Source organism: Antechinus flavipes, chromosome 2, assembly GCF_016432865.1.
Source record: "Antechinus flavipes isolate AdamAnt ecotype Samford, QLD, Australia chromosome 2, AdamAnt_v2, whole genome shotgun sequence".
Taxonomy (NCBI): Eukaryota; Metazoa; Chordata; class Mammalia; order Dasyuromorphia; family Dasyuridae; genus Antechinus; species Antechinus flavipes.
The window spans coordinates 638,520,410-638,545,475 of NC_067399.1; the positions used below are offsets into that span (position 1 = coordinate 638,520,410).

A 25,066-nucleotide genomic window follows, 5' to 3' on the forward strand; every position below is an offset into this window, starting at 1 on the left:
CATCTATCTCACATCTACCTGTCCCCTTCCCTCCCCTCCCATCGTCACAGTCCTAGGTTAGGACCTCATCATCGTTCACTTGTACTCTTACAATAGCCTCCTAATTGGCCCTCCTGTAATCAGTCTCTCCTGTCTCCTCTCCATCTTCGTGCAGTTCCAAATTGTCATTCTGGAAGCACGAGTCTGACCGTATCCCTTGCATAAACATCAGCGCTTCCCAAACACCTCTGGGAAAACAATAAGAACTCTTCACTTTGACATTTAAAGTCCTTCCCCATCTGATCTTGGGTCACTACTCTTCTTGATGCACTCGCCGTGACAGCCAAGTTGGCCCGCTTACCTTTGCCCACAGTATAGCATCCCACCTCCCACCTCGGTGCCGTCCCCACACCTGGAAGGCGCTCTCTGCCCGCCTCCGAGCATCCCCGGCTCTTTCGTGGCCAGGTCCCACAGGGACTCCACGCTCATCTCCACAATTGTCAGAACCCTTCCGCTCAGAATGAATGAATGGTATAAGGCATTTCTTAGTCACTTGTTACATAGATTACATTCTGGTGGTGGGACACAACATATGAAGGGGAAGCCAGAATGGGGAAGGGACAGAAAAAGAGGGATGTGAGTGAGTGAGTGTGTGTGGTGTGTGTGTGTGTGTGTGTGTGTGTGTGTGTGTGTGTAAGAATGTGCCCAATGGCATGGTTTGGAAATGTCCAGAAGGTGACATGGTTGTCTGGTTCTGGGCAAGGGGCTATGAAAGCTCCCCTTTTGGGACCTAGTGTCCCGGGCAGAGGTTCTGATAGGGAGGATGCTCAAAGGACATGGGGAACTGTTTGGAAATGTTCATCAAATGACATGGTGGCCAAGCTTACCTGTCAGACTCTTTTTCCTATAAATGCTAATTTTCTGGTCCCTCCAAATGGATTGTAAGTTTCTTGAGAACAAGGACTGTTTTTGGAGTTTTTATCCTTGGAATCTAGCACCATTCCTGGCACACAGTAGGCCCTTAATACCTTCTTGCTTTCCTGTCAGACTCTTTTTCCTATAGATACTTTGAAGTTAACTTTCTGGGGGCAATTGCTCCCCGCTCCCTCCAGGTGGATTGTAAGTTTCTTGAGAACAGGGATGGTTTTTGGAGTTTTTGTCCTTGGAATCTAGCACCATTCCTGACACACAGTAGGCCCTTAAAACCCTCTTGCTAAATGAATGAATGAGTGAATACAATTTGTTCGTCAGAGCTGAGCAGAGTTCGTCAGAGTGCGCCAAGAGCCCTCCCCAGACTCTCCTCACACCACAGCGTTCCATGTCGGGTCTGCAGGCCCTGGGTGCCATCCTGCCCAGGCTGATTTATGGCAGGGGCAAGCCTCAGTGAAGTCTGGCAGAGCCAGGGGGTAGGGGGAAGCGAAGCAGCCAATGGCAACCCCAGACTTATTGTTTAGCGTCTGACAGCCTGACTAGCTAAACATCTGTTTGAAATATTAATAACTGTCAGATGGGAAGCGCCCGGGGGCTCAATACAGTTTCACACCATCTGTCTGTAGAGTAAACACACTTAGAAGTGTGGGACCCCATGAGCCAGAGAGGCGTTCTCCTGCCTCTGCTCCGGAGTGGGGGTGGGGAGTCTGGGGGAAGGTAAGGGGAACATTCGTGTGCACCTGAATTTGGGGGTCCGGGGAGAGAAGTGGAGGGGGCTTGTACAAGCCAGGAGAATGTAGGTCAGAGTCACTGCAAGGTCACATATTTGGAGCTGCCGGGGACCTCAAGGACCCCACGTTCCAATTCCTTCAGTTTACAGATGAGGAAACTGAACCCAGAGAGATGGAGCCAAGGACATACGGGCTGTAGTAGTAGGAGACACGGTCTGGATGGCTTTAAGCCTCTCGCTTGCCTCTGCTCTCCTAGGAGCTGTGCCCTTAGCCAAGGCAGGACACCTGTTCCAGAGGAGGCGGGGTATTTCCCAGGGATAGCGGTGAAACTCCTCTCCCGATTGGGCAGAGCCCTCCATCCCCTTCTGGCTTTAGGAGTCTCCTCTTGGATCCTCGGATACCATTTACTTGGTTTTGTTCAGGGAAGCCTTGGTCTTTTGCATGGTCCCAGATGTTCTCCAACAACCAAGAGATATTAACTGAATACATAATACCGAACTGGAGCTGTCCAGGGATGCTCAAGGTGTCTGGGTAAAATTCAGCCGGACGAGGCAACTAGATTGTGCGGTGGACAGCAATGGCCCTAGAATCTGAAAGCCCTGGATTCAAATCCAGCCTGAGATATTTACTAGTCATGCAAGCTCTGGGGAAGCCATTTGCCTCAGTTTCCTCATTTGTAAAAAGAGGGATAACAAGAACTCTCCCCCAGAGTTTAAGAATAAAGTTATATATTTATAAAGTGCTTCGTAGATCTTAAAGCACAATATAAATTAAAAAATCATTATTAATTAATTATTAATATTTAATAACATTAAATGTAGAAATGTAGAGGAAATCACTGACTTGGAGGAGGAGGGCAGCGGACTCACCAGAACGGTCAGGACCGTCGTCCCCACGGTTACGTTCTCATACAGGCTGACGTTGTACAGCGGCTGGCTGAAGATGGGCCGGTTGTCATTCTCATTGATAAGGGTGATCTTCACTTTGGCATAGCCTACGTGGTCTGGCACGCTCTCGTTGGCAAACATCTGGGCAGGGAGAAGAGGGAGAGGGAGGGTGAGTGCCAGTGTACCCTGTCTCCGTCCTCCGGCATCTTACCACTGGGTGAGGGACATCTCAGCCCAGGGGATCGGCTCTCAGTTTCTATCTGCCTGTTTCTGGGGTCTCTCTGAACCTGCCCCATCCGGTCTCCAGAAGGGTGATGGCTTATGGACCTTCTTCCAACAGCTACTTTAGGGGCCTCTCTGGAAAGCCATCGGAGCTACCGGCCCTGCCTGGAAGGACTGATGGTGGATTGGGCCAGTGTGAGCATGTGGGCACTTATGGCGTAGTCTGAGAAGGACGTATGCTGATGGTTTGTGTTCCTCCTCATGGCGGCTACCTTGTGCTTGGTGGGTGGCTCTTGCAACTGAGGTTCTGACCTTGAGCAAAGCTTGAGAAAGTGGGCCCCTCTGTCTCTACTCGCTGATTGGTCAGGAGGGAAACAGCAATGGCGAGTCCTCCCCTAACCCTATATTGGGCCATGTGCGGATCGCTCTGGGGATACTCAAGTTCCTGCATGTGGAGTCTGCTCTTGGAGTCTCTGCGATTTAAGTCCTTTCTAACCTCACTTCCCTTTCTATTCTGAACTTAAACCCCACCCTCTCAATCTCCCCTTCCCCTTCCAGGTAACCTCTGCCTTCATATTTTTCCATCTTGTAATATTCCTCTGCGTCCCTTCTTCCTCTTGTCTTTTCCAGGAGAGTGAGAAGCACAAGGAGAAATGATATTCACCCTGAACGAGTGCTAATGGTGGAGAGTATCCAGATAGTGAGACTTTTGGGGACTTAGAAAAGACCTTTTAGTTATTTTCTCAACTCATCTTCCATAGTCAGCCACCTCCTATACAACCTATGCATGAAAATCAGATCCAGCTGCCTAACCCGCTATTTAACTTGATGTGTTGTCAGGGATTTGTCCACTGGGTAGTATTTTTCTGGGGTCGACCTGGAGCTGCTCTGGTTTCTAACTCCTGAATTCTAGTGACGGGCTGTTACCATTTACTCAGAAATAGGATCCTCTCATGTCCACCCCTGTGAAGAACCACCCACTGGCGTGGCTTTGCAGAAATTCTCCTGTTCCCCTTGGCATAGGTTACCCTGTCCCAGTCTTTTCAACTGCCTAAATCAGGCCTGTTTCCATCTAGGTCCTTGGAAATATTAGGGAGAGATGGAGTTCACTTATTCCTTTGCCTGAATCTGCCTCCCCGTCTCAACCCAAGGGGAACAAAAAAGGAGAGGAGGATACTTACATCAAAATCATAACGGGAGACAGTCTCGTAGTCCAGTGGCTGGGCCACCCGCATTCGGATGTCAGCCTTCCCTTGGATGGAAGTGGGGGAGACGATGAAGTGGTGGGAGTTGTTGCCCACCAGATAGACTTCAAACATGCTGTTGAGGCCCTGGAGAAATGTAAGGCAAAGAAATCCATGACACAGTGACACAGGTGACTGGGATGCTGGGGCTACAGGGAGCATGGGCCTAGGCAGAAGAAATGTTGGGGAGGATGGAGCACAGTGTTTGGTAGCTTGGTTGGAGATCAAAGAAACATGAGCAGAGGGGTAACAAGCTAGGAAGTAACAACAGGCAAGATTGGTCTGGAACAATCTCAGGATGAATTGGAGAGATTTCAACATCCATCCATCCATTTGTCCGTCCGTCTGTCCGTCTGTCCATCCATCTGTCTGTCTGTTTGCCCGTCTTGTCTGTCTGTCTGTCTATCTATCTATCTATCTGTCTATGTATCTGTCTGTCTGTCTGTCTGCCTGCCTGTCTATCTGTCTATCTATCTGTCTGCCTGTCTGTCTATCTATCTATCTATCTATCCATCTTTTTTGTGGTGAGGCAATCTCCAGGATCACAGCTAGTAAGTGTCAAGTACCTGAGACCAGATTTAAATTCAGGTCTTCCTGACTCCAGAGAGGGTGCTCTGATCCCAAAGTCTATCTTAATAGATTCTATTCTAAAATGGTTTAGGGCAGGGGTCCTCAAACTATGGCCCGTGGGCCAGATGCGGCAGCTGAGGACGATTATCCCCCTCACCCAGAGCTATGAAGTTTCTTCATTTAAAGGCCCACAAAACAAAGTTTTTGTTTTTACTATAGTCCGGCCCTCCAACAGTCTGAGGGACAGTGAACTGGCCCCCTATTTAAAAAGTTTGAGGACCCCTGTTTTAGGGGATGGGAGTACTGACCTGAACTTTAAAAGGGGGAAGAAAGGAAACCCTCACCTTGATCATTTAACTTGGGTCTTAGGGTCTTTCCAATTGAGATTGGCTAAATTGTCATCAAATAGTAAGATGGTCCTCTCCTCAGCTTGGAGAACCTAGGAAATGTGACTACATCTGTTTGCTTGATGTCAATAACAAGAGCACTAGTCACCAGTGGTGACACTTGTACATCGCCCATCAGAGGTATCGTGTACAACAGTATGGCTGTCTACCAGCATCTTTCTAAAAGAACGCCTCTGCAGCCAACGAGGAGCCCAGAGCCCTTTCCCATGGGCTGTATGAGCTAAGTGAGGACCTTGACTCATGGGAGCTTCTTTGTGGTCAATTGGCAGACTGCTTTAACAGGAGGTTATACTGACTTTTTTGCTGTTTCTCACACGTCAACACTCCATCTTCCCACACATCTCAGATCTTTGCCTGGTGGTCTCCTATACCTGGAGCATTGTCCTTCCTCACAACACCTTCTGGTTTCCAAAATTCCATCTATGCTTTGTGTCATTCAGTCATTTTTCAATCATGTAGGACTCTTTCTGATCCCATTTGGGATTTTTTTGACAGAGGTGCCGGAGTGGTTGACCATTTCCTTCTCCAGCTTATTGATGAGGGAAACTGAAGCAAATGGGGTTCAGTGATTTGGCTGGATTTGAGCTCTTGACCCCAGATCCTCTATTCTATTTACAAAGCCATCCACCATCCCCTTTCTATGCTAGCGTGGTATATAGAAACAACTCTGCATTCAGTTTTAGGAGAACTGTTTCTTAATCTAGTTTCTGTTTTTGTCAGAGGAGTGACTGCACAAAACATTGAAGCTCTGTAAGCCTCAGTTTCTTCATTTCTAAAGTGGGCATAAAGACACTTGTACCATAGCTTTCTCAAGGGTTGTTGTGAGGAAACTACTTAGTGGATTTTAAAGCACTATGTACATTTTCATTATTACTCTTATTATCAATGAATCGATGTTTGTTGAATCAAACTGTCAAATTGATAGGATACTCCATGTGGTATAGATGGTCTCCCTTGGTGGTATATGTCAAAGCTGAACTCCCTAGGACCTTCCTCGGGGACTTTCTTCCATGGCAGATGGTTGTGGCAGCCCTCACTTCTCTTAAATTCTCTTACTTAGCAGCCCTTCTTTTTCTCCCCCTCTTAGAGTGGGACCTGGTATAGACCACGTGGTAAAGCTCTCTGGTCCTAACAGGAGAATTTTCAATTTTACCCCTTATAGACTCCATCCTGTTAGAAGGGGATCAATTAAATGCCCGAAGGGTCACTAATAGCTAAAGCTGTCAGAGCGTGACAATTCTGAGCAGGTGACAGAGACAGAGAATCTCCCTCTCTCCCCTCTCCTGGACCTGAAGCCCAGCCCCTTCCTGGCGGCGCTTCCAGAGGGGGTGAGCTGTGGACAAGACACTCCCATCCCTTCACCCCACAAGGATGGGAGATGCTCCAGGCCTCTGGAGACCCCTTTGCAGAGATAAGGGAGGGGGAGATACTTGAGAGAAGATATTTTATTACCTGGTCCCCTTCCTGATCCTGTACTTCTTACTGGGTCTTAAGTTACTTAGCACGGGCTCCAAGTGGGAATGAAATTAAAATGGTGAGAGGAGGAGACAGACAGAGAGTCAAGAGAGAGAGACAAGACAGGCAGACAGAGCAGGTTAGAGAGAGAAGATAGAGACAAGACACTCAGAAAGACAAGAGAAAGAGAAGACAGAAAGACAAAAAAGAGAAACAGAGAGATAAGACAGAGACAAAACAGAGAGTCAGAGAAACAAAAACAAGACAGAGAAACAAAGGCAAGACAAAGACACAGAGATAGAGACAGAGAGACAAAGCAGAGAAACAAGACAGAAACACAGAGAGACAGAGCGACAAGACAGAAAGGCAGAGACACAGAGAGAAACAAAGCAGAGACAGAAAGACAAGACAGAGAGACAAGACAAACCAACAGAGAGACAAGACACACAGAGAAAAAGAGACAAGAGAGAAACAAAAACAAGGCAGAGAAACAGAGACAGAGTCAAGTCAGAGACAAAACCAAAAGAGAGACAATACAAAGAGACAGAGAAAGAGACAAAACAGAGACAGATAAACAAGGCAGAGAGACAGAGAGATAGAGTCAAGTCAGAGAGACAAACCAAAAGAGACAAGACACAGAGAGAAATAGAGAGAGACAAAGAAACAAGGCAGAAAAATGGAGAGATAGAGAGACAGAGTCAACTCAAAGAGACAAAGCCAACAGAGAGACAAGACAAAGAGACAGAGAAATAGAGAGAGGACAGAGACAGAGTCAGATAAATAGAACAGAGAGACAAGACAGCAACTCACAAGGAAAGCTTAAACAAGGATGCAGGACAGAGATTATGCCCACACCCCAATTCCCTCAGCAACTAGCTTTGGGGATATACCTTACTGATCAGTGGCTTACATCAGAATGGAAAGAAAATCCAGGAAATATTCTTTACCCCAGAAAAGGACCTCCCAATTCCCAAGTCAACAATCAAGATCAGATTCTTCCACTTTAAGTCAGAGCTGCCACTGTAACTCTCTGATATGCCCTCATTCCATCTAATTAAAATTCAAATCAGAATAGTAACAATTATATATAAATATATATAAATATAAATATATATAAATAGATACACATCAATGGTTTTCACAGTGCTTCTCTTACAACATGCTATGAGATGGCTTGTCCAAGCACTCGTTCTCATTTACAGATGAGAAAAATGTAACTGAAAAGTTATGTGATAGATCTATCTATCCACCATATCCATCTAGATATGTAGAATGACAGATAGATGGATGGACAGACAGACTGGCATGCAGACACATGGATACAGATAGAGAGATGATAGACAGATCAACATGCGAACAAGTAGATCGATAGATAGATGACAGACAGAAAGGGAATTTATTAAGCCCTTTGATGTGCCAAACACCGTTTTAAGTCCGGAGAATCTAAATATAAGTGAGTCCCCAAGGAGTTTACATTCTGATCAGGAAAAAATACAGGAAGCTAAAAAGGTATGGGCAGTATGATTTAGAAATGATGGCTAGCAAATGACATTGTCTATTTTTGCACATGATAAAGCAAGACTTCATCCATTAACCAGGGACGATGATTCAGTGGAAGGAGTCCTGGCTTTAGAATCAAAGGAAATGGGTTCAAATTCTGCTTCTATCATTCTCTATGAGATCTTGGATCTCTTTTTCTTCCACTATGACATGAGAGGGTTGCACTCAATGGCTTCTCAGATCTCTTCCAGCTTTGAATGCATGATCTTAAGATCAAGAACTTGCTGATGTTTATAAAACTAATAAATTTTAATACTGGGACTTAACTCCAGATCTTCTAGGTTCCACACTATTGCTTTTTCATGAATTATCTACTGTGTACAAGGAACTAGACTAGTTTCTGGGGACAGAAAGATGAAGAAAGGCTGTTATCTCTGCTCTTAAGGAGTCTTCCAAGTTCTTTAGGGTAGTTTGGGGAAGGATGGGCATAGAACATGTAGACATAGATCTGAGGGAAAATGAACAATCCAGAAAAAACCACTATAGTAGGATTTGAGAAGGGGGGAGGTTGCTTTTGGGGAAACTTTGGCTTCTTCAAACCTTTATAACCCCTAATAACTTTATTTCTGGCTCCACCATGTCACTGTTCTATGTGATGTGATCAATGACTTTTAAAAAATATTTATTTGTTTTATTAAATATAATTTGTTTTCTCCAGTTACATGTTAAGAAAATGTCTAACATTCATTTTTACAATATTTTGAGTTCCAAATTTTTCTTCCTCCTTCCTTTCAATGATCTTTTGACTGCCACATCTTCCTTGTCTTCATCCTGATATCTTTATTACTTTTGTCCCTATAGATGACAGCCTCCTTCAGAATGGCCATCTTCTTCCTTGACTTCAGGTCATCTCCCTCTCTCCTCTGTTCTCCTCCTGCTTATCTGATTTATTGTCATTTTCCTTTACTGTAAGGATCACTATCTATCTCTCTGGGAATGATTGCTCTCTTCTACCCTTAAACTCACTGACTTAGTGATTTTTTAGATCTTAATTGAAAAAAAATTCATATCCAGCCTTCTATTTCTCCATATGTTCTAAGAGCACAAATCACATGTTTCCATCTGGATATCCGATGGACATCTCAGTCAAGTTATCCAAAACAGAACTTGTTCTCTTCCCATCCAATCCTCTTTCCTTTCAAACTCTGCCATTTGCCTTAATGGTGTCACTGTTCTTCCCATCACTTGAGTTCAAAGATCAGGGTTGTTTTAGCTCTTCCCTCTCCCACCACATTCAATCAGTTGTCAAGTCTTTGCTTCCACCACACTTCTTGCATCTTTCCCCCACCATGCCCCAGATCAGGCCCTAGTAACCCTTTCATTGGATTATTTCAACAGCATCTTACTTGTTCTTCCTATTCCTAGTCTATGTCCTCTGGAATCTATTCTCTCCATGAGTGGCCAAAATAATATTTCAAAAGCACAAGTCTGGCGATGTCCCTTTCTTATCTGTGAATCATCAGTGGTACTTCATATTATCTATGAGATAAAATAACCACTTCTTAGTCTCGCATTTAAAAGCCTTCACCATGTAACTGCAATAATAATATTGTTTTTTTCAATATTGCAAGGCACTCAATTAAAATTACTCATAAATCTTCTTGATACATTTAAATTATAATGGAAAAAATGAAATCTGGCCATTCAGGTGTTTTTATGGAGGCCACAGGAATAAAGGAATCCAAAGATTAAAATATTTTTTATCTAATTTGCTGATTTTGTTAACTCTGTCCTCAAAATGTTCAGTAGAGATAAAGAAGTGTAGAACTGCACTGTAGGAAAGAAAATGGGAGTATTGCAAGGTGGTTGATATTCTTATCTTAATTTTAATTTTATAGCTTTTGAATATCACTACAAAGGAAGCATTTTATAATTTGGTTTCCTTATTAAGGTCCAGTATTTGGCAGCCATGGTTGAGATAATATTGTTTAGTACTGTTTGTTTGCATGTTACCAACACAACCTTTTTGAGGATTCATAAATCACGACACTGAACAACTTTGGGGTTTTTTGAACATAAAGACAAGTGTTGTGCTGTTGCAATAACTATGTAGACTGCCTGAGATATCCCAGGCTTATTTAAGCAAGAGAAATTGTAAATAATATCAGGGATATATGTTGTAAAGTTATGAATCGGTGCATTTTCCTAGCCTTTTGGGTTAATGATTGGGGTATTTTGTACCCTAATAACTGGCAGCATGGCATACTGGCAGTGTACCTTGCAACATTAAAGCAAGGTTTTTATTCTAAGACAGAGTAAAACTGTTCAACAAAAAAAAAAAAACTGCAAGGCACTTTATATATATACACACATAATCTAATTTTAGTCTCTCAACAACCCTATGAGATAGATAATGCTGATATTTATCACCTCATTTTACATATGAGGAAACTGAGGCTAAGGAAAGGGCAAGATTTTATCCAGAGTCACTTGGCTATGAAGTCAGAGGAAGAATTTTAATTGAGTTTCTCCAAGTAACTAGAAAGGTGGAGGAAGAGAAAGAGAAAGAGAAAAAGAGAGAGAAAGAGAGAGAGAGAGAGAGAGAGACAAAGAGGGAGAGAGGGAGAAAGAAAGGAAGGAAGAAAAGAGAAAGAAAGAAAGGAAGAAAGAAAAAGAAAGGGAGGAAAGAAGGAAGGAAGAAAGGGAGGAAGGAAAGAAGAAAGGAAGAAGGAGGGAAGAAAAGGAGGGAGAAAAAGGGCAGGAAAACAGAAAGAAAAAAGGGAAGAAGAAGAAGAAAAAATAAATTAGCAAAAGAAAGGAAAGGGAGAGAAGGAAGAAAAGAAAGAAAAAAGGAAGAAAAGATAAAGGGAAAGGAAGAAAAAAAGAAAATATAGAAAGAAAAAAGATAAAAAGAAAGGAGAAAAAGGAAAAAAGAAAAGAAGGAAGGAAGAAAAAGAAAATAGGTAAAGCAAATAAAGAAAGGAAAAAAGGAAGGAAAAGAGAAAGAAGGGAGCAAGGGAAAGAAAGAAGCAAAGGAAGGCAGGAAGAAGCAAAGGAAAGGGAAAAGGAAGGAAGGTAGGTAGGAAGAATGGAAGGAAGAGAAAGGGAGGGAAGGAAGGAAAGGACTATGCTGTTACTAGACATTCAGTTTGAGGATTGGGTACATACATTCACACAAAGAATGAAGAATACTTATGACAGTCATGTTAATAACATGCAAATTGACCCAGTGAAAACCAAGATCAAACAATTTGGTAGCATTAAGCAGGAGCTCCCTGGCTGGGATGAGTCTTGAGCTGAGTGTGGAGAAAAGGAAGGACGCACTCAGATCGGCAGGTGGGGAGAGCAGGCTGAGCAGAGATGCCGAGGTGGGATGAGCAAACGGCAAGTCCCCATCTGGGCTGAGACAGGCGGCACTGGGGCTGGGGTCAGGCTAGGGAGTGGGGGGCTTGTGGCCACTTTGGAGGTAGGTGCTCATCTCGGGGCACGGTGTCTGGCTCATAGCAAACGCCTAATAAATAAAAACTGTTGATCAGACAATGCCCCAGCCCTCCCTTAAGGTGGTCTCTTTCCTCCCCAGTGCCTTATACTATAGGTCTGCTTTCGGCTCGTCCCCTTCGGAACCCCAGGTGTGTATGACAGGAGAGACCTCAGGGCCAGTCCCTTTTTGCCCACCATTGAAAGCCCTGTACAATCTGGCTCCCACCCACTTCCATCTTAATCTATACCATCCTCCCTACACTCCATTCCAGTCATGTTGGCAGCTAGAGGATGTCCATGAATAATGTTCCGGCCCGACTGCCTCCCATTTCCGGACACCTTCCCTCTTTGTAGAATCCCTCGCTTCCTTCCTAGCACGGCGTGGGTCCCCCGTCCTGCGAGAGCCTCCTTTTCCTCCTTCTTGCCGGCTTTTCGTGCCCTCTCCTTTCTTAAATGATGTTGCATTACTTTGATATCCTTTGTATTTGCTTATGTATGTCACAACGCAGAGCTTTCGAGTGAGCAGAGTCTGCCTTTTGTTATCTCATCGGGCCCTTCACCTCGCAGGGCAGTTGTGAGGATCAAATGAAATAATATCTGAGAAAGGGATTGGCAGTGGTCAATTCCTCCTCGTTTTCCTCACACAAACACAGAGGTGACCCTGCTCTGCAGAGGCAAAGCTGCTGGGGACCGAGGTTCTCGCAGGTCCTTCTAAGCTGGAGAGGCTTCTGAGGGAGCAGTATCCTTAGGAACCCCCTTTAACAAGGGAGGAATCTGAGGCAGAGATTATCTGACTTGACCAAGGTCACATAGCTAGTGATGGAGGCTGAATTTGAACTCAACTCTTCCTGGCTCTAACGCATGACATCGTAACAGAGAAATTCATGATCAGAAGATCGAATATCAGGGAACAACTTTTGGCTACAGCAGCTAGATGGTGCAGGGATAGGATAATGAGACCGAAGTCAGGAAAATCCAAGCTCGAATTCAGCCTCAGACATTTCCAAGGTACAATGACTTCGGGTCTCAGTTTCCCCATGTGTAAAATATAACAGCGACCTCCCAGGATTGTTGTGAGGATAAAATGAGATGTTTGTGAAGCATTTTTCAAACCTTAAAACCCCATTGATTTTGGTTTTATGAATACTTCTGGCGAAAACTGTTTACGAAGGGATGAAGGAGTGCTCAAGGTGGAGAGAGATGAAATGGGACTTTCAAAGTGCTAATTGTAAGTGTTACAGGTAGGAGTTTGACGCCTCTGTGGTCAGCGCCTCTGTGGAAGCCGAATTTTTAAATGTGGAAGGTGGGGGGGGGAAGTGGATCCCCCCCAATACTTTCAAATCACACAGATCTCTTCCCAGGCTCTGACCCAAGACAGAGACCAGCTCGGAACTCCCAGGAGGGAAGGGACAAAGGTCTGGGGTTGCAGGTAGTTGTGGAAATGCAAAGAGAGAAAGCACATCAGAAGGACACTTAACAAAATGAAATGCAAAGACTTAGTAGATCAAAAGTGAAGGAGAAGGTAAGAAAACAGGAGTTAAAAATGACAATGTGGTTGAACCAGAGAGAAAGGGATGGTGCTGCCGAGAATCGTCTGAATAGAGGTAGCAGCTGGAAGTCGTGGGGGAGAATCAGATGGCCAAAGGTTCTTTAACAATTTTTGTGGAGCAGAGAGGGACATGGGTAATATGCTCCCATTTCACAGATTGTGAAAATGAGCCCCAGACAAGTTGAGGACGGTGAAGAAGGTCCTGTTGCCTCAAAGACACAAGGACAGAAAAACACCTTACATTGATCAAAAGAGCCTATCTACCCCCTTCCCCCCAAAGGGTGACAGAAGGGGTCACTGCCTTGTCTCGGAGGCCCACGCCCGCGTTTCCTGGGCTGCCTGCCACGGGCGGCTCCTTGTGGGGTGGTTTTCTGAGGGTGGTAGGGGGTCCTCGAAGAGTTATCGAGGGGCCATTTTGTCAGAAAGCGCGACAGAGAAGAACATCAAAAGGAGCCCCAGCATGTGCCAAGAGGAGCCTGGTGGATTAAATTCCTTTCCAGCTGGGAAATCTGATGGGGCTGGTGATAGCTGCCATCGCCAATTACCAGCGGCTGCACCTCCCCACGTGTCCTCTGGGGGGGCGGGGCCCCGAGTCCCCATGGGGAGGCTGGCGGAGAAGGCTCGGCTTTATTTATTTATTTATTTGGGAGGGGAGGGGGGAGAGGGGAGCTCAGCACATAAAATAATTCTCCCCCTGATGATTTCTGCTCCCATGCCGCTTGCTTTGCTCCTGGTTACTGAAGCCTTTGTGCCCCCCGCGGAGGGCAGAACGCCAATCCTCCCGTGTCCCCCGTTATCAGCTGCCTGCCAGAAGGGGCTGCCTTGCAACTTTCAACTTCTCCAGCCTCCTCCTCCCCCCGACTCTTTATTCCTGCCTCCCTGATCCTGCAACAAGCGGGGGAGGACGGGGCTTGGTAGCATTAAGAACAGGCGCGGCCGCTTTCCAAGGCTTGCTTTCCCATCCTTCCCTCTGCCCCACCAGTCCTCACCTATCCCGGTTTATGAGGCAGGTTCTCCCCTCTGTCTTTGGTTAGGGTTTTAAAAGCCCAGCTTATTGGGGGACAAATAGTAGGGGAGCAGAAACAAGGGGCCAAGCCCTCACTTTCCCCACTTTATAAAGTGTTCTCCATGCTACTGCACTTATCTCCTCTCTGTCTCTTTCTCTTTGTCTCTCTTTCTGTCTCTCTCATTCTCTGTCTCTTTGCATCTATCTCTGTCTCTGTATCTCTGACTCTGAAAAATCAAATATTCATCCAGGGAGCCGCCTTCCATAGGAGAGACAGATGTTGGGAAGGCAACCACGCCCTGGCCCCCTGCTTACAATTGATGGTTGCCCACTAGCAGAAATTGGAAATTGTGGAAACAGTCTCAGATCCCAAGGAGCCAAAGCTGCTCAGCACTTCTGCCATCCCCCCTGCCGCCCCTGCTTCCTCCCAGACTCAAATCCCACAAAATGTCATTTCTCAGGGAAGCAGAGAAAGGTGCAGAAAAGGGCATCTCTCTACACAAGATCCTTTGGCAAGTGAGGATGAGCCAGGATGAAAGCCATAGATTAGTCATCGTCCCTTTCCTTCTACCCTAATCACTTGGTCATCTTTCTGCTCAAGAGCTCAAGGCCATCTCCTTCAGGAATCAAAGACCTTCAGAGTTACAAGGGACCCGGAAGGTCATGTGGTCCATCCCCCTTGGTGGGGGGATCTTTCCTCCAGAGTTCCTGGCCAGTGGTGTTTATTTTCTACTTTGTGCACATTCTGGATTAGGAACCCCTGAGGTGAGCTTTGTTCACATCCCCTTCTCATGCCCACTGTCCGATCAGCACCACTATCCCAACGGCCCACCCCCAACATACAATATCTATGTGCTCTGGGTGGAGGGCTAGGATCGCAGTAGGGAAGAGAGCCTTGGGTTTGAAGGAAGAGGACACGAGTTTTACTCCCGGCAGTGAATCAGCTCCCACCTCCCCAAGTGCAAATTCAGGTGCCCCGTGAACTCCTGGCTCGACAATAATCTCATGAGCCTTCCCCTGTCCACTAAGACGGGGACCATTTCAACCCTTTATTCTATAGATCGTGAGCTCTGATCCCCATCCTCTGAACTCTGCATACACTTGTCCTTGACTTGGTGGCCTCCCTGGGGAATCACAGCCAATAGCACATTTCCATCAAGAGGGAAAATTCCAGGGGATTTCCTCTTAGGAGACAATCTCTGCTGCTATTACGTATGCCCAAGGACTGGAGAAAGGGCGGCTGTATATATCTGCACAGTGCTCTCAAATGGCTACCCACCAAGGACCTGAATCTTCATTTCCCTACACACACACACACACACACACACACACACACACACACACGTGTATATATGTGTGTGTGTGTGTGTGCATGTGCATGTATATATGTAAACATGCATATATATGTGCATGTGTGTGTATATCTAATGTGGTGTGACAGTGAGAATAAAGCAAGGGAAAGGAAATGTTAGTGGCTCTTTTCAGGTTCACAAGAAGACTTAACCATGGTTTAGGGAAAGAGCCCTTGGCCATGAAATTAGGCAAGATTGAGGGACATGTCACCCCAAACAGCTCCTGGCTCCCAGTGGATTATGAAGGAATGGTTTTTCCCTCCTTTCTTGTGGTCCCTGTTTAATCTATGCTATTGAGTGACAGAAAATCAAACACCCCCCTTACTGTGTTCTTTATCACTCCATCATCCATCGCTTCACTTAATTAAGACCAAGCAGATGTCCAGAGTACTCATGGTTAGGGAGGCACTCCCCATTTTCATTCTCACTACACCTTGGGGAGAAGTTGAGACTCTGCTGCTCTGTCCCTATCCTCCTCATTCCCCGCTCCCCCCAAAAAAAACTAGGAGCGGAGGGGCAGTCTTTTGGCTCTATGTAATGCAACATTTCCTAACAATCCCTAATATCTAAAAAGGCTGCACTGGGTAGGAATGAGTCTCTCAACACCAGAGATTTCCAAGTGATGGTTGGATGACAATCTACCAAGTATTTTGGGTGGGGGGATTCCTGTTTAGAGACAGGTTAGACTCATTGATCACAAAGAACCCTTCTAGTTTAGAAATGCTGAGATTTCAGAAGAAGCTATTTCACAGCTGTTCTTGCTCCCCATGAGGCTCCCCACCCTTTCTGGGGACTCTTGTCATGTCAAAGGACCAAACTGGGAATGGGAAGGACTGACCAGGAATTCTCACCTATCGTTCGTTCTCCACATTTCAATCCTCCTAGACCCAAGTCAATCACTCTTGTTTCATAAAAAATGATGGGGACGTAGGCAGCCGGGTGGTATATTGGATAAGAACACCATGCTTGGAGTAAGAAAGCTCAGAGCTTAAAACCTGCCTCAGACATTTCCGAGGCTGTGTGACGCTGAAAAGTCACTAAACCCCTCTCAATTTTCTATAAAATAGCAATAATGCTATTAGTATTACTAATACTATTAGTATTACTAATAGTAATAATTACCATTTTCTAGAAATAGTAATAATAGCACTTATCTCATAGGGTTATTGTAAGAATCAAATAAGATGTAAAGCACTTTGCAAACCTTAAAGAACTACATAGGTACTAATTAGCTTCAAAATTTCAGCAGAGTTCAAACCACTTTCTTCTGCTCCATCACCTTCTGGTTTGCATAAAAATCTCAATTTTTGGTCTTCCTAAATTTTAAAAAATAGGACTCTTTTTTTGTGGTACAGGGCACGAAATCCTGCCTCTCCTAAGCTTCTTTCTCCTCCAGCCTGCCACTTCTGTTACCTTCTTTTCCCCTGTGGTACTGAGCTAAGAGCTCTAATTTCAGATTTCAGAAGTGGTCTGTTTCACATTGCCCGAGTCACCTTGGACAAGTCCCTTCATTGTGTTGGACTTCATCTGTAAAAATGAGTTAGTTGTATAGATCTCACTTCTTAAACTATGGTTCATGCCCTCAGGGGTCCCATAACTGAATGCAGGGGCCACAAAATTATGATTTATTATCAGTAAATATTTGATTTGTATACTTATATACCTGGGATCATGTAAACACTTCTCAGGCGAAAAGAGGGTTGTAAGTAGAAACAGTTTGAGAAGCCCTGCTCTAGATGACCTCTAATTTCTCTTCCTCTTACAAAGTTGTGTTCTTACGACCCCCCATGTCCGTTTCCCTGCTCTTGTGCTCCTGAACCCACCCCTCTCTCTCTCTGTCTCTCTCTGTGTCTCTGTGTCTCCCCTCTGTCCTTGTGTGCGCTCCCTCCCTTCCCCCCTCTGCCTCCTCTTACTTCTTTCTCCTGCCTCCTTGCCTTTTTCCCTCCCTCCCCTCCCTCTTCTCCCCAGGTTATCTGTAGAATTCCGCACACGCCTGCACAGACGGGATCAATCCGAGGCTGCCTTGCCTTCAGCTTATCTCTGCTCCAAATGATTGATTTTCCCTCTTTAAGAGTAATTTGCTGGTGAATTCCATGTATTGCAAAAACCCCTGTGAAATCTAATTCAATCCGATTGGCAGCTGGCACTTTGGGGAAAGAATACTGGAGAGCCGTCAATTTCGCCGGGTGTATGTGTGTATTATATGTCCGACGTGGGCTGGGTATAGAGCAGGGAAAAGGTGGGCAGGGGCCGCTGGGCAGCGGGGACACCTGCCCGGGCACGCCGGGGTCCTCGGCCCCTGGGAAACGTTCTCAGAATGTATAGGGGCAAGCTGCCCAAACTCGGGGTGCTTTTAAGGAGGCGGCTTGTGTTTGTGGTGAGAACAATGGAATCTGAACCTTGGCTACTGGTCCTGGCCTGGCCCCTGACCCCCTAAGTCCTGGTTTCATCCTTTGTAAATGAGGCCATCTGGATGGAGGCAGGAGGGCAGGGCAGGCGGAGGCTCTGCCGGCTAACTTGGGTCTGAATCCCATCTCAGAAATCTACAGGCTTCTCCGGGCCTCAGTTTCCCCATATGTCAAATGGAATTGATGGTACCTATTCATGTTGAGGACTAGATGAGACAATTCCTCCTGAGTGCTCAGTTACAGGGAGTGTCATTTTTCTTAGTGGAAAGTCCTATGGGAAGAAGATGTGACTTTGGAGCTACCCCTGGAGGGCTGTGTGACCCAAAAGTCCCTCTGGGCCGGTTTCCTCATCTGCAAGAATACAAGGGGAGGGGGAGGGGGACTGATGACTCCTGAAGCCCATCCCCCACCCCCAGCCAGCTCCAAACCCTCTGACCTGTGACTAGATAATGGGGTGTCTTTCAGCTCTCAATTTCCCTGATTTATGAATCCTATTTGCTTATATATAGCCAAATGCTCCGGCTCCCGGGAGAATCAGACAAATCCAGTCTGCCTGATTCCTCACTCCCAGGTGTCCTTGTCTTACTCTCGTGCCTGGAGATTCTGAAGTCCCCGAGGGAGCGCTCCTCAGGCCTTCCCCGGAGCACGCGGACACATCCTATGGCACTTACACCAGTGAAAATGAGCCCTCGGGGGCTCCCAAGGGTCTCTGCGTGGCAGGCTTGCCCCTAGCCTGTCCAGCCACCTGCTCTCCGGCTTCACTGTCCTTGGGTGACCCTCAATGAGTTGCCTGCTCTGGATGAAGCTGGGAAAGGGCGTACAGAAATGCTACGTAGGAAGCAGGGTTTCTCCTTCTGCCCCAAAGTAACCTGGAATCATGAAGTTTACAAAGAGAAAGGACCCAGAGACTCCACAGCCAGAGCCCACAGGGTTCTCGGAGGGATCCGGTACGAGGTCCTATCTTACAGATGAGCAAACTGATGCTCACAGAGGTGAAATGGCTTCCTCTTTGCTCACAGAAGGTAAGTAGCAGAGCTCAAAGACCCTGGCCCTCAGCGCTTAAAAAGAACAAGTTGTACCCTACACTTCAAAAATGATACTGTCCAGGGGACAAATCAGGAGGACCCAAGTTCATATTCTACCCCTGACACCAGCCGAGTGATTCTGAGCAAGTCATGTAATCTCCTTTTGCCCGGTTACTCATCTGTAAAATGGGGATAATAACAGCACCCATGTCTTGGGGTGACTGTGGGGATCAAATGAAATCATCATGATAAAGCACTTAGCATGTGCCCAGCACATAGTAGGTGCTATATGCATTAATACCCTACACACAGTATAGTAATCAGATCTGACATATACATAATCCCTTAGGATTTAAAAGATACTTTACCTTGTCCCTAAAGCATTCAAATGAGGCGCATACTATAGATATTACCATACTCATTTTACAGATGAGGAAACTGAGGCAAAAGCAGTGATTGAACCCACCTCTCCTGATTTTCAGTTCAGCATCCTTTTATTAGCCGCACTACCTCTCCTATGTTTCTCAGGGAGCTGAATGGATGTGACCGCAATGTCCAGTTGTCTTAACCAGCATCCCCTTGCCATTAACGAGTAAGCAGAAGAACAGGTTTGGGGATGTATCCGTGGCAAGGTGAAATGTCCCCCCAATGTAGAAGGACTGACCTTGGGATGCATTATTCCATTATTTCAGCATTCTGCCCATCAGAGGGGAGCAGCTTGGGCTACACCAGGCTTGGAGTGCTGAATTACAAGATCCACTGAAGGCCAGGGTTGCACCGGGGGTTTCCTACACAGGTAGGGATTGGAAGCATCGTACTCCGCAGTGTGCTAGAAATGTGCTGCTCGTCTCTGAGCTTTGGGCTAATGAAATTGCAGGAGCAGACATCCCTCCACCTCCAGGCTCTGCCCACAGTGCCCATGGCTATACCCAGAGGACATTTCTCAATTTTTTTTTCAATCATGTAGACTCAGTGATCATCCTTGTCAGGGGCATCACAGTCCCAGTTGGAGGACAGCTATTTAGGTCTGATTACTGGTATCAGGCTCTGATGAGCAGGTCTCTTTGATATCCTGCTCTGCCCATGCCAGGTGTAGCAATGGTTCCCAGAAGGCAGGAACCAAATTTGCTATTCCCTCTGGGTCTCCTCATAGTGAATAATACAAGGGTCTGCCCTTAGTCTGTGTTCCAATAAGGTGCTGGCCAGCTTCTGAAGGAGCCTGGAAAAGTCAGCCCTGCCTTGGCCAATGAGGAGGCTTCCAGCTTGGGTAAGTGACCTTCAGCACTCTGGCCAGCTCCTCTTCTCCCTTTGGTGGATGGGGAAGCCCAGCAGGGAAGTGGAGGGAGAGAGAGAGGGAGCCAAGGGTTTCTGGTTCTCATGTAGCCTGCCCCTCTCTATTTACCATGCTAAACTATTTCCCCGTTCCCACAGAGAGAGGAATATATTGCAAAGCAAAGAAATCTAAACGCCTTATGAAAATCGGGAGGGGGGATTGTTATCCACTAATCACACTGCTTTGCATTCAACTGTGGACTCTCTCCTCTGGACTCCAAACCTTTTTAGGAACGCTGGTGAGTTCATCTTGGCTAAACCTTGGTGGTGGGGAGGGAACTAGGAGTACCCTCCCCTTGTATCACCTTCTGGGAGAAACAGAAACCTATCACTGAAGATTGGGAATAGACAAGAACTTTGGATCAGGCAACTAGGTGGCACAGTCAGCAAGTCCTGAATTCAAATATGACTGTGTGGTTCTGGGAAAGTCACCTAATCCTGCCTGCCTCAGTTTCCTCAACTGGAGAAGGAAATGGTGAATCACTCCAGTATCTTTGCCAAGATAACTCTAACTGGGATCCCAAAGAATGGGACATGACTGAAATGAGTGAGCAACAACATGAGGTTTTCTCATGGATTTACTGTCTGGAAGACTGCTTGTTCTCTGTTCCTCAGTTTTAGTTGAGGGATATCATGGCCTGTAGAAAACAGTGAGGGATGTTAGGACTTAGGTGACCAGATTTCTACTGCCCTGTTCTGTTCCAGTGATCACCTAAAGGGATCTGGACACCTGAATGAAGATCATTGTCCCAGAGTTGGGCATTCTAAGGCAACTAAATGCCAAGGAAAGAAAGAAGAAAAGAGAGGAATCCAGTATGGAGGGAAGAATGCTAATTTTGCAGTCAGAAGTTCTGAGTTCAAATTCTAGCCCTGCTACTTATTAACTGTGAGCTCTGGACCTCAGTTTCCTCATATAGAAAATAAGAAGTCTAGATTGGATGAGCCTTTTCGCACTATGATTCTAGGATCTAGGAGTAGAACCCATGATAGAAAGGAGAAGAATGAGACAGGAGAGGAATCTTTTAAAAGTGCCCCAGCTGTTCACTTTAGAACAGGAGTTCTTAATTTCTTTTTATTTTATGAACCCCATTAAGCAGTTTAAAGAAACCCATGGACTTCTCAGAGGAATAGTTTTAGATACATACTATAAAACACATGGGTCTATAAATAAATCTAATTATATTGAAGTATTATTATTAATATCTATATTTTAAAAAAGTTTCCAGATACCAGGTTAAGAATTCTTGCTTAAAATGAAGCTCCAATTTTTGATATTATTTGCATTTAACTGGCAAACATTCAATTTAATATCAAGATGTGTGGAATCCCCTATCCCACTCTCTTTCTCTCTTTCCCCAATCCACTTATTCCCAGTTCCTAATATCTTTTTCTTGCCAACAATATCAATCTACTCTCCTTGAAAAAGCTCCTCTTATTGGAGCAGGCTGGTCCAGCTTGGAAAAATGAGGAAATTGGTAGGATCTGGCTCAAACACTTTCAGTCTTACCCAAAATGCTGCTGGAATTCCCTTCCTCTGGGGAATATCAAGTGATGAAGATGTCCCTGGGGAACTTGGAAGGATTAAAAACTGTGACCGATATGTGTTCCAGATCCTGGATTTGGAGACACAAGCTTTGAGTTTGAATATAAGATCTGTATAATCTTGGAAAAGTCACAATCTACCTCAGTTTCCTCAACTGTAAAACTGACTAAAGTTTGGACTAAGGGACAGCTAAAGTCACTTTCACCTCTAGGTCTATGCTCCTGTAATCCATGACCTTCTTTCTATGGAAAACCAAGATTCGGGTAACTGCTCCCAATTCTTCTGATCCCCATGAGGAGCCAATAGGCTTTGAGTACTACTTACCCCCTTGGCAGTACTTTGAATCTAGCAGACTAATGATCCAACACACAGAGCTCACCTGTTCAATTCTGTTCGATTTTCTGGGTCCCCTAGAAACCCTAGCTATCACCCTGTCCTACCATTCTAACCCTTCCAACGTGTCTCCGAATGTATAGAACATGCACATAATTTATATGTGTCCGAGTATTCAGGAGGATGTTAGTGGGAGAAACCAACAAGAAGGAAATGATAGTAGTAATGACTAGATGGTTGTACCAGTCTGGGAAGCAGCTGGACAGAATTGGAGTCCTACTGTAGTTATATGATCTTGGGCAGAATCACTCCATCTCTATAAAATGGGGAAAAGAGAATTCTTATCTTATGGGCTTGTAGGAAGGACCAAATCAATTGGACAGGATTGAAAGTATAATTGAGCTATTATTATTGGCCAGGTCCCCAAGGATGGAACCAGTTGGTGGCCATGAAAAATAAGTTGATATTAACCTCTCCAGACTCCATCCACAACTAGCAAATTAGCAGAATGTGTTTGTGTTGGCTCTCTTCATTGCAACCTAATGGTTTGTTTATTTGGACGTTTTCCTTGTTGGGGGCTGTTAGCACATCAACACGGTTGTTAAATGCTTTTATTTGCAAGGTTAACTATTGGGAATACTAAAGATGTGGTTTTACCTTATGTTGTGAATGATCAGAAAGGGGGCACATTTGGGAGAAGCAGTCACACATCTGGGTATTTTAATTCTGCTATTAGAATATGTATAATGTTAAAGGGCATCCAGTCTCCTTTCCCATCATCTACCCACAATCCCCTTTGACATGGGGGCAGTGAGATCCCAGAAAAACTGGTTTGGGGAGAAGCTCCAAGAGACTGAGGAGAAGAGATGGTAGTATTCTCCTTCATGCCCTTGTCACCTGTCCCAGCAGGGATTTGTATACTCATGTTATTTGCTGATTAGGGTATTTCACAGCCCATGATCACGGTGATAGGGTGATAGACACAAGTATAACTCCCAGCTGAGAAGTACTTAGCTAGTCCTTAAAGGCAGCAGGATATACATGACACCCATTTATCCCCAGCAGTGGTGCAACTAGGAGATGGCAAATTGGGTAATTGCCCTAGGGAAAATTTCCAAAGGAGTATAGAAAGCCACAAACTTCAAGAGTGGGCTAGGTGGGCAACTAAGAAGTATGAATGGAATATGGTCATGAAGTTTTTGCAGAGGCATAAATATTTGCCTTTGCTTATGATGTAGCTGAGATTCTTACCTGGGGGGGTCCATGAATTTATTAAAAAAAAATTGGAACAATGTTTTGATAAAATTGGTTTTCTTTGTATTTCATGGGTTTAAAATATTATTTGGAGAAGAGGGCTACAGACTTCAGCAGACTGCTGAAAGGGTCTGTGACACAAATAAGGCTCAGAACCCCTGGAATTGGGGAAAGACAATTGGGAGTTAGGAGAATTGGATGTCATTATCAGTCTCTCCACCACGTGTCCCTTTGCCTTATGGGACTTGGCTTCCTCATCTTTAAAATGAGGGGTTTGAACCAGATAATTTCTAAGTTCTTTTCTAGCACAAAAATTCTGTGATTCTCTGCCTCTCGGGTCAGCAATACGGCTTCCTTGGACAAAGATGGAATTCTGAATTCTAAGCACCACTGAAATTTGATACTCTGAAATCTCCCATCAGGAAGGCCTAGGCTTTGTATTATCTTAGTAGCGGGGATGGATTGTATTCAGCCATCCACATTCTCTGTCATGGCAACTTTGAATGGCACTTGGATGATCCTGGAGAGGCAGTCTGAGGGTTAGGGTACAGATTTTTTTCTTTATAAAATTGATTGTCCCATTGACAGGATGGAACTAAGCTGTCCCAAGAGGAAATCCAATGGCTGATTGGAAACACAGACTCCTGAGTTTGTAGTGTAGCACTGGAGAGAGAGAAGAAATGACTCTGATCTGAAGGGAATAAAATGGGTCCTTCCCTTTTCTTTTTTATGTTTTTTTTTGTGGCACTCTGCTTTTAAATAAGATGACTTTATGGAAATCTGATTAGCATACCTTTACTCAGAAAATAGCAATAATTTATTAATAATTTTTGATAATTAATAAATTATCAAATTAAAAAAAAAGCACTTTATATTTTGCAAAGTGTTCTTCTCCCAGCAACCTTAGGCAACTGTTGAGCAAACCATCAGTTCTATAGATGAGACTCACTGGTGAGAAAGGGGATCAGTAGAAGCACCATGGACAGGATCTACCAGAGTGGCAAGTGGAAGAATTTCTCCAGAAATCAGTGGGAAAGATTAATTTAAATAGGTTGAGGTTGGCTTAGAGCCAGAAAGGTAGGGAGTACAGTTGAGGGACTGGGAGCCAGGGGGTCTGGGCACAGGAAAGAGCTAGAAGTGGGCACCATAGCTGCCAAGTTTGTCTGGCATCCTACCTCAACTAATGATCTAGAGCCTTGCGTAAAAAGCCTTGCTAATTGAACTTTCCGATAAGGCTAAATGAGGAGGTGTTTGAAATACTACAGAGAATACCACATAATCCTGGGGGGAAGCGGGGCAGCTTAGGAAGGCAGGGAGGAAGTAGCTCAACGGGAGACCGCCTCTGATAAAATATAATAACAACTATCATTGTCATAATAAGAACTTCAGTGAAGGCGACCGGAGAGAAATTAATGGGAGGAAAGAACTGGCTGGTGTGCGGAGCTGTCCTTGGCTCCCCTCCCAGAGATGGAATTTCCTTTGAAGTCGACACATCCGTCCCTTGGGCGCTCCGGTGGTGGTGGGGGGCAGAGACCCTGGAAATGTCAGCTGATGCCAAAGGCCGGCACTCACTTGCCAATAATAACTCCTGTGTCTACGGCCCCTTATGGGATCAAAGGGCTTCCAACACAAAGAGCATCTATTGAATGTCTGCTGTATACAAGGCACTGCTCGGTCCTGGATCTTAATAAGCTCGCTTTACCACGAGACTGGGAGGTGGGGAGTCCAATTACGCAAGTTATGCCCTGGATTCTTGGAGCGCCAGCACAGATTGTGAGTCACTTTGTTAAGAGACTTTAGACATGGCCCCAGATCACACACTAGAAAATGTCAGAGGTGGGTCTTCCTCGCTCCAAGCC

General features: G+C 45.3%; 1 protein-coding gene and 1 long non-coding RNA gene across 2 annotated transcripts in view; both read right to left on the minus strand.

The window, feature by feature from the left end:
• Positions 1-1,505: 1,505 nt before the first annotated feature.
• LOC127546967 (cadherin-23-like) overlaps positions 1,506-25,066 on the minus strand; it is a 221,618-nt gene continuing 198,057 nt past the window's right edge. Inside the window, exons 9-11 of the mRNA XM_051973839.1 lie at positions 3,931-4,080; positions 2,510-2,668; positions 1,506-1,529 (exon numbers count right to left, since the gene is read on the minus strand). Of these exons, the coding sequence (XP_051829799.1) occupies positions 1,506-1,529; positions 2,510-2,668; positions 3,931-4,080 (333 nt within the window). The remainder of the gene's footprint in view (positions 1,530-2,509; positions 2,669-3,930; positions 4,081-25,066) is intronic.
• Positions 11,113-11,829, minus strand: LOC127551951 (uncharacterized). Its single transcript, XR_007951211.1, has 2 exons — positions 11,666-11,829; positions 11,113-11,436 (listed from the first exon to the last, which is right to left on the minus strand). It is a non-coding gene; the product is annotated as an uncharacterized LOC127551951 (long non-coding RNA).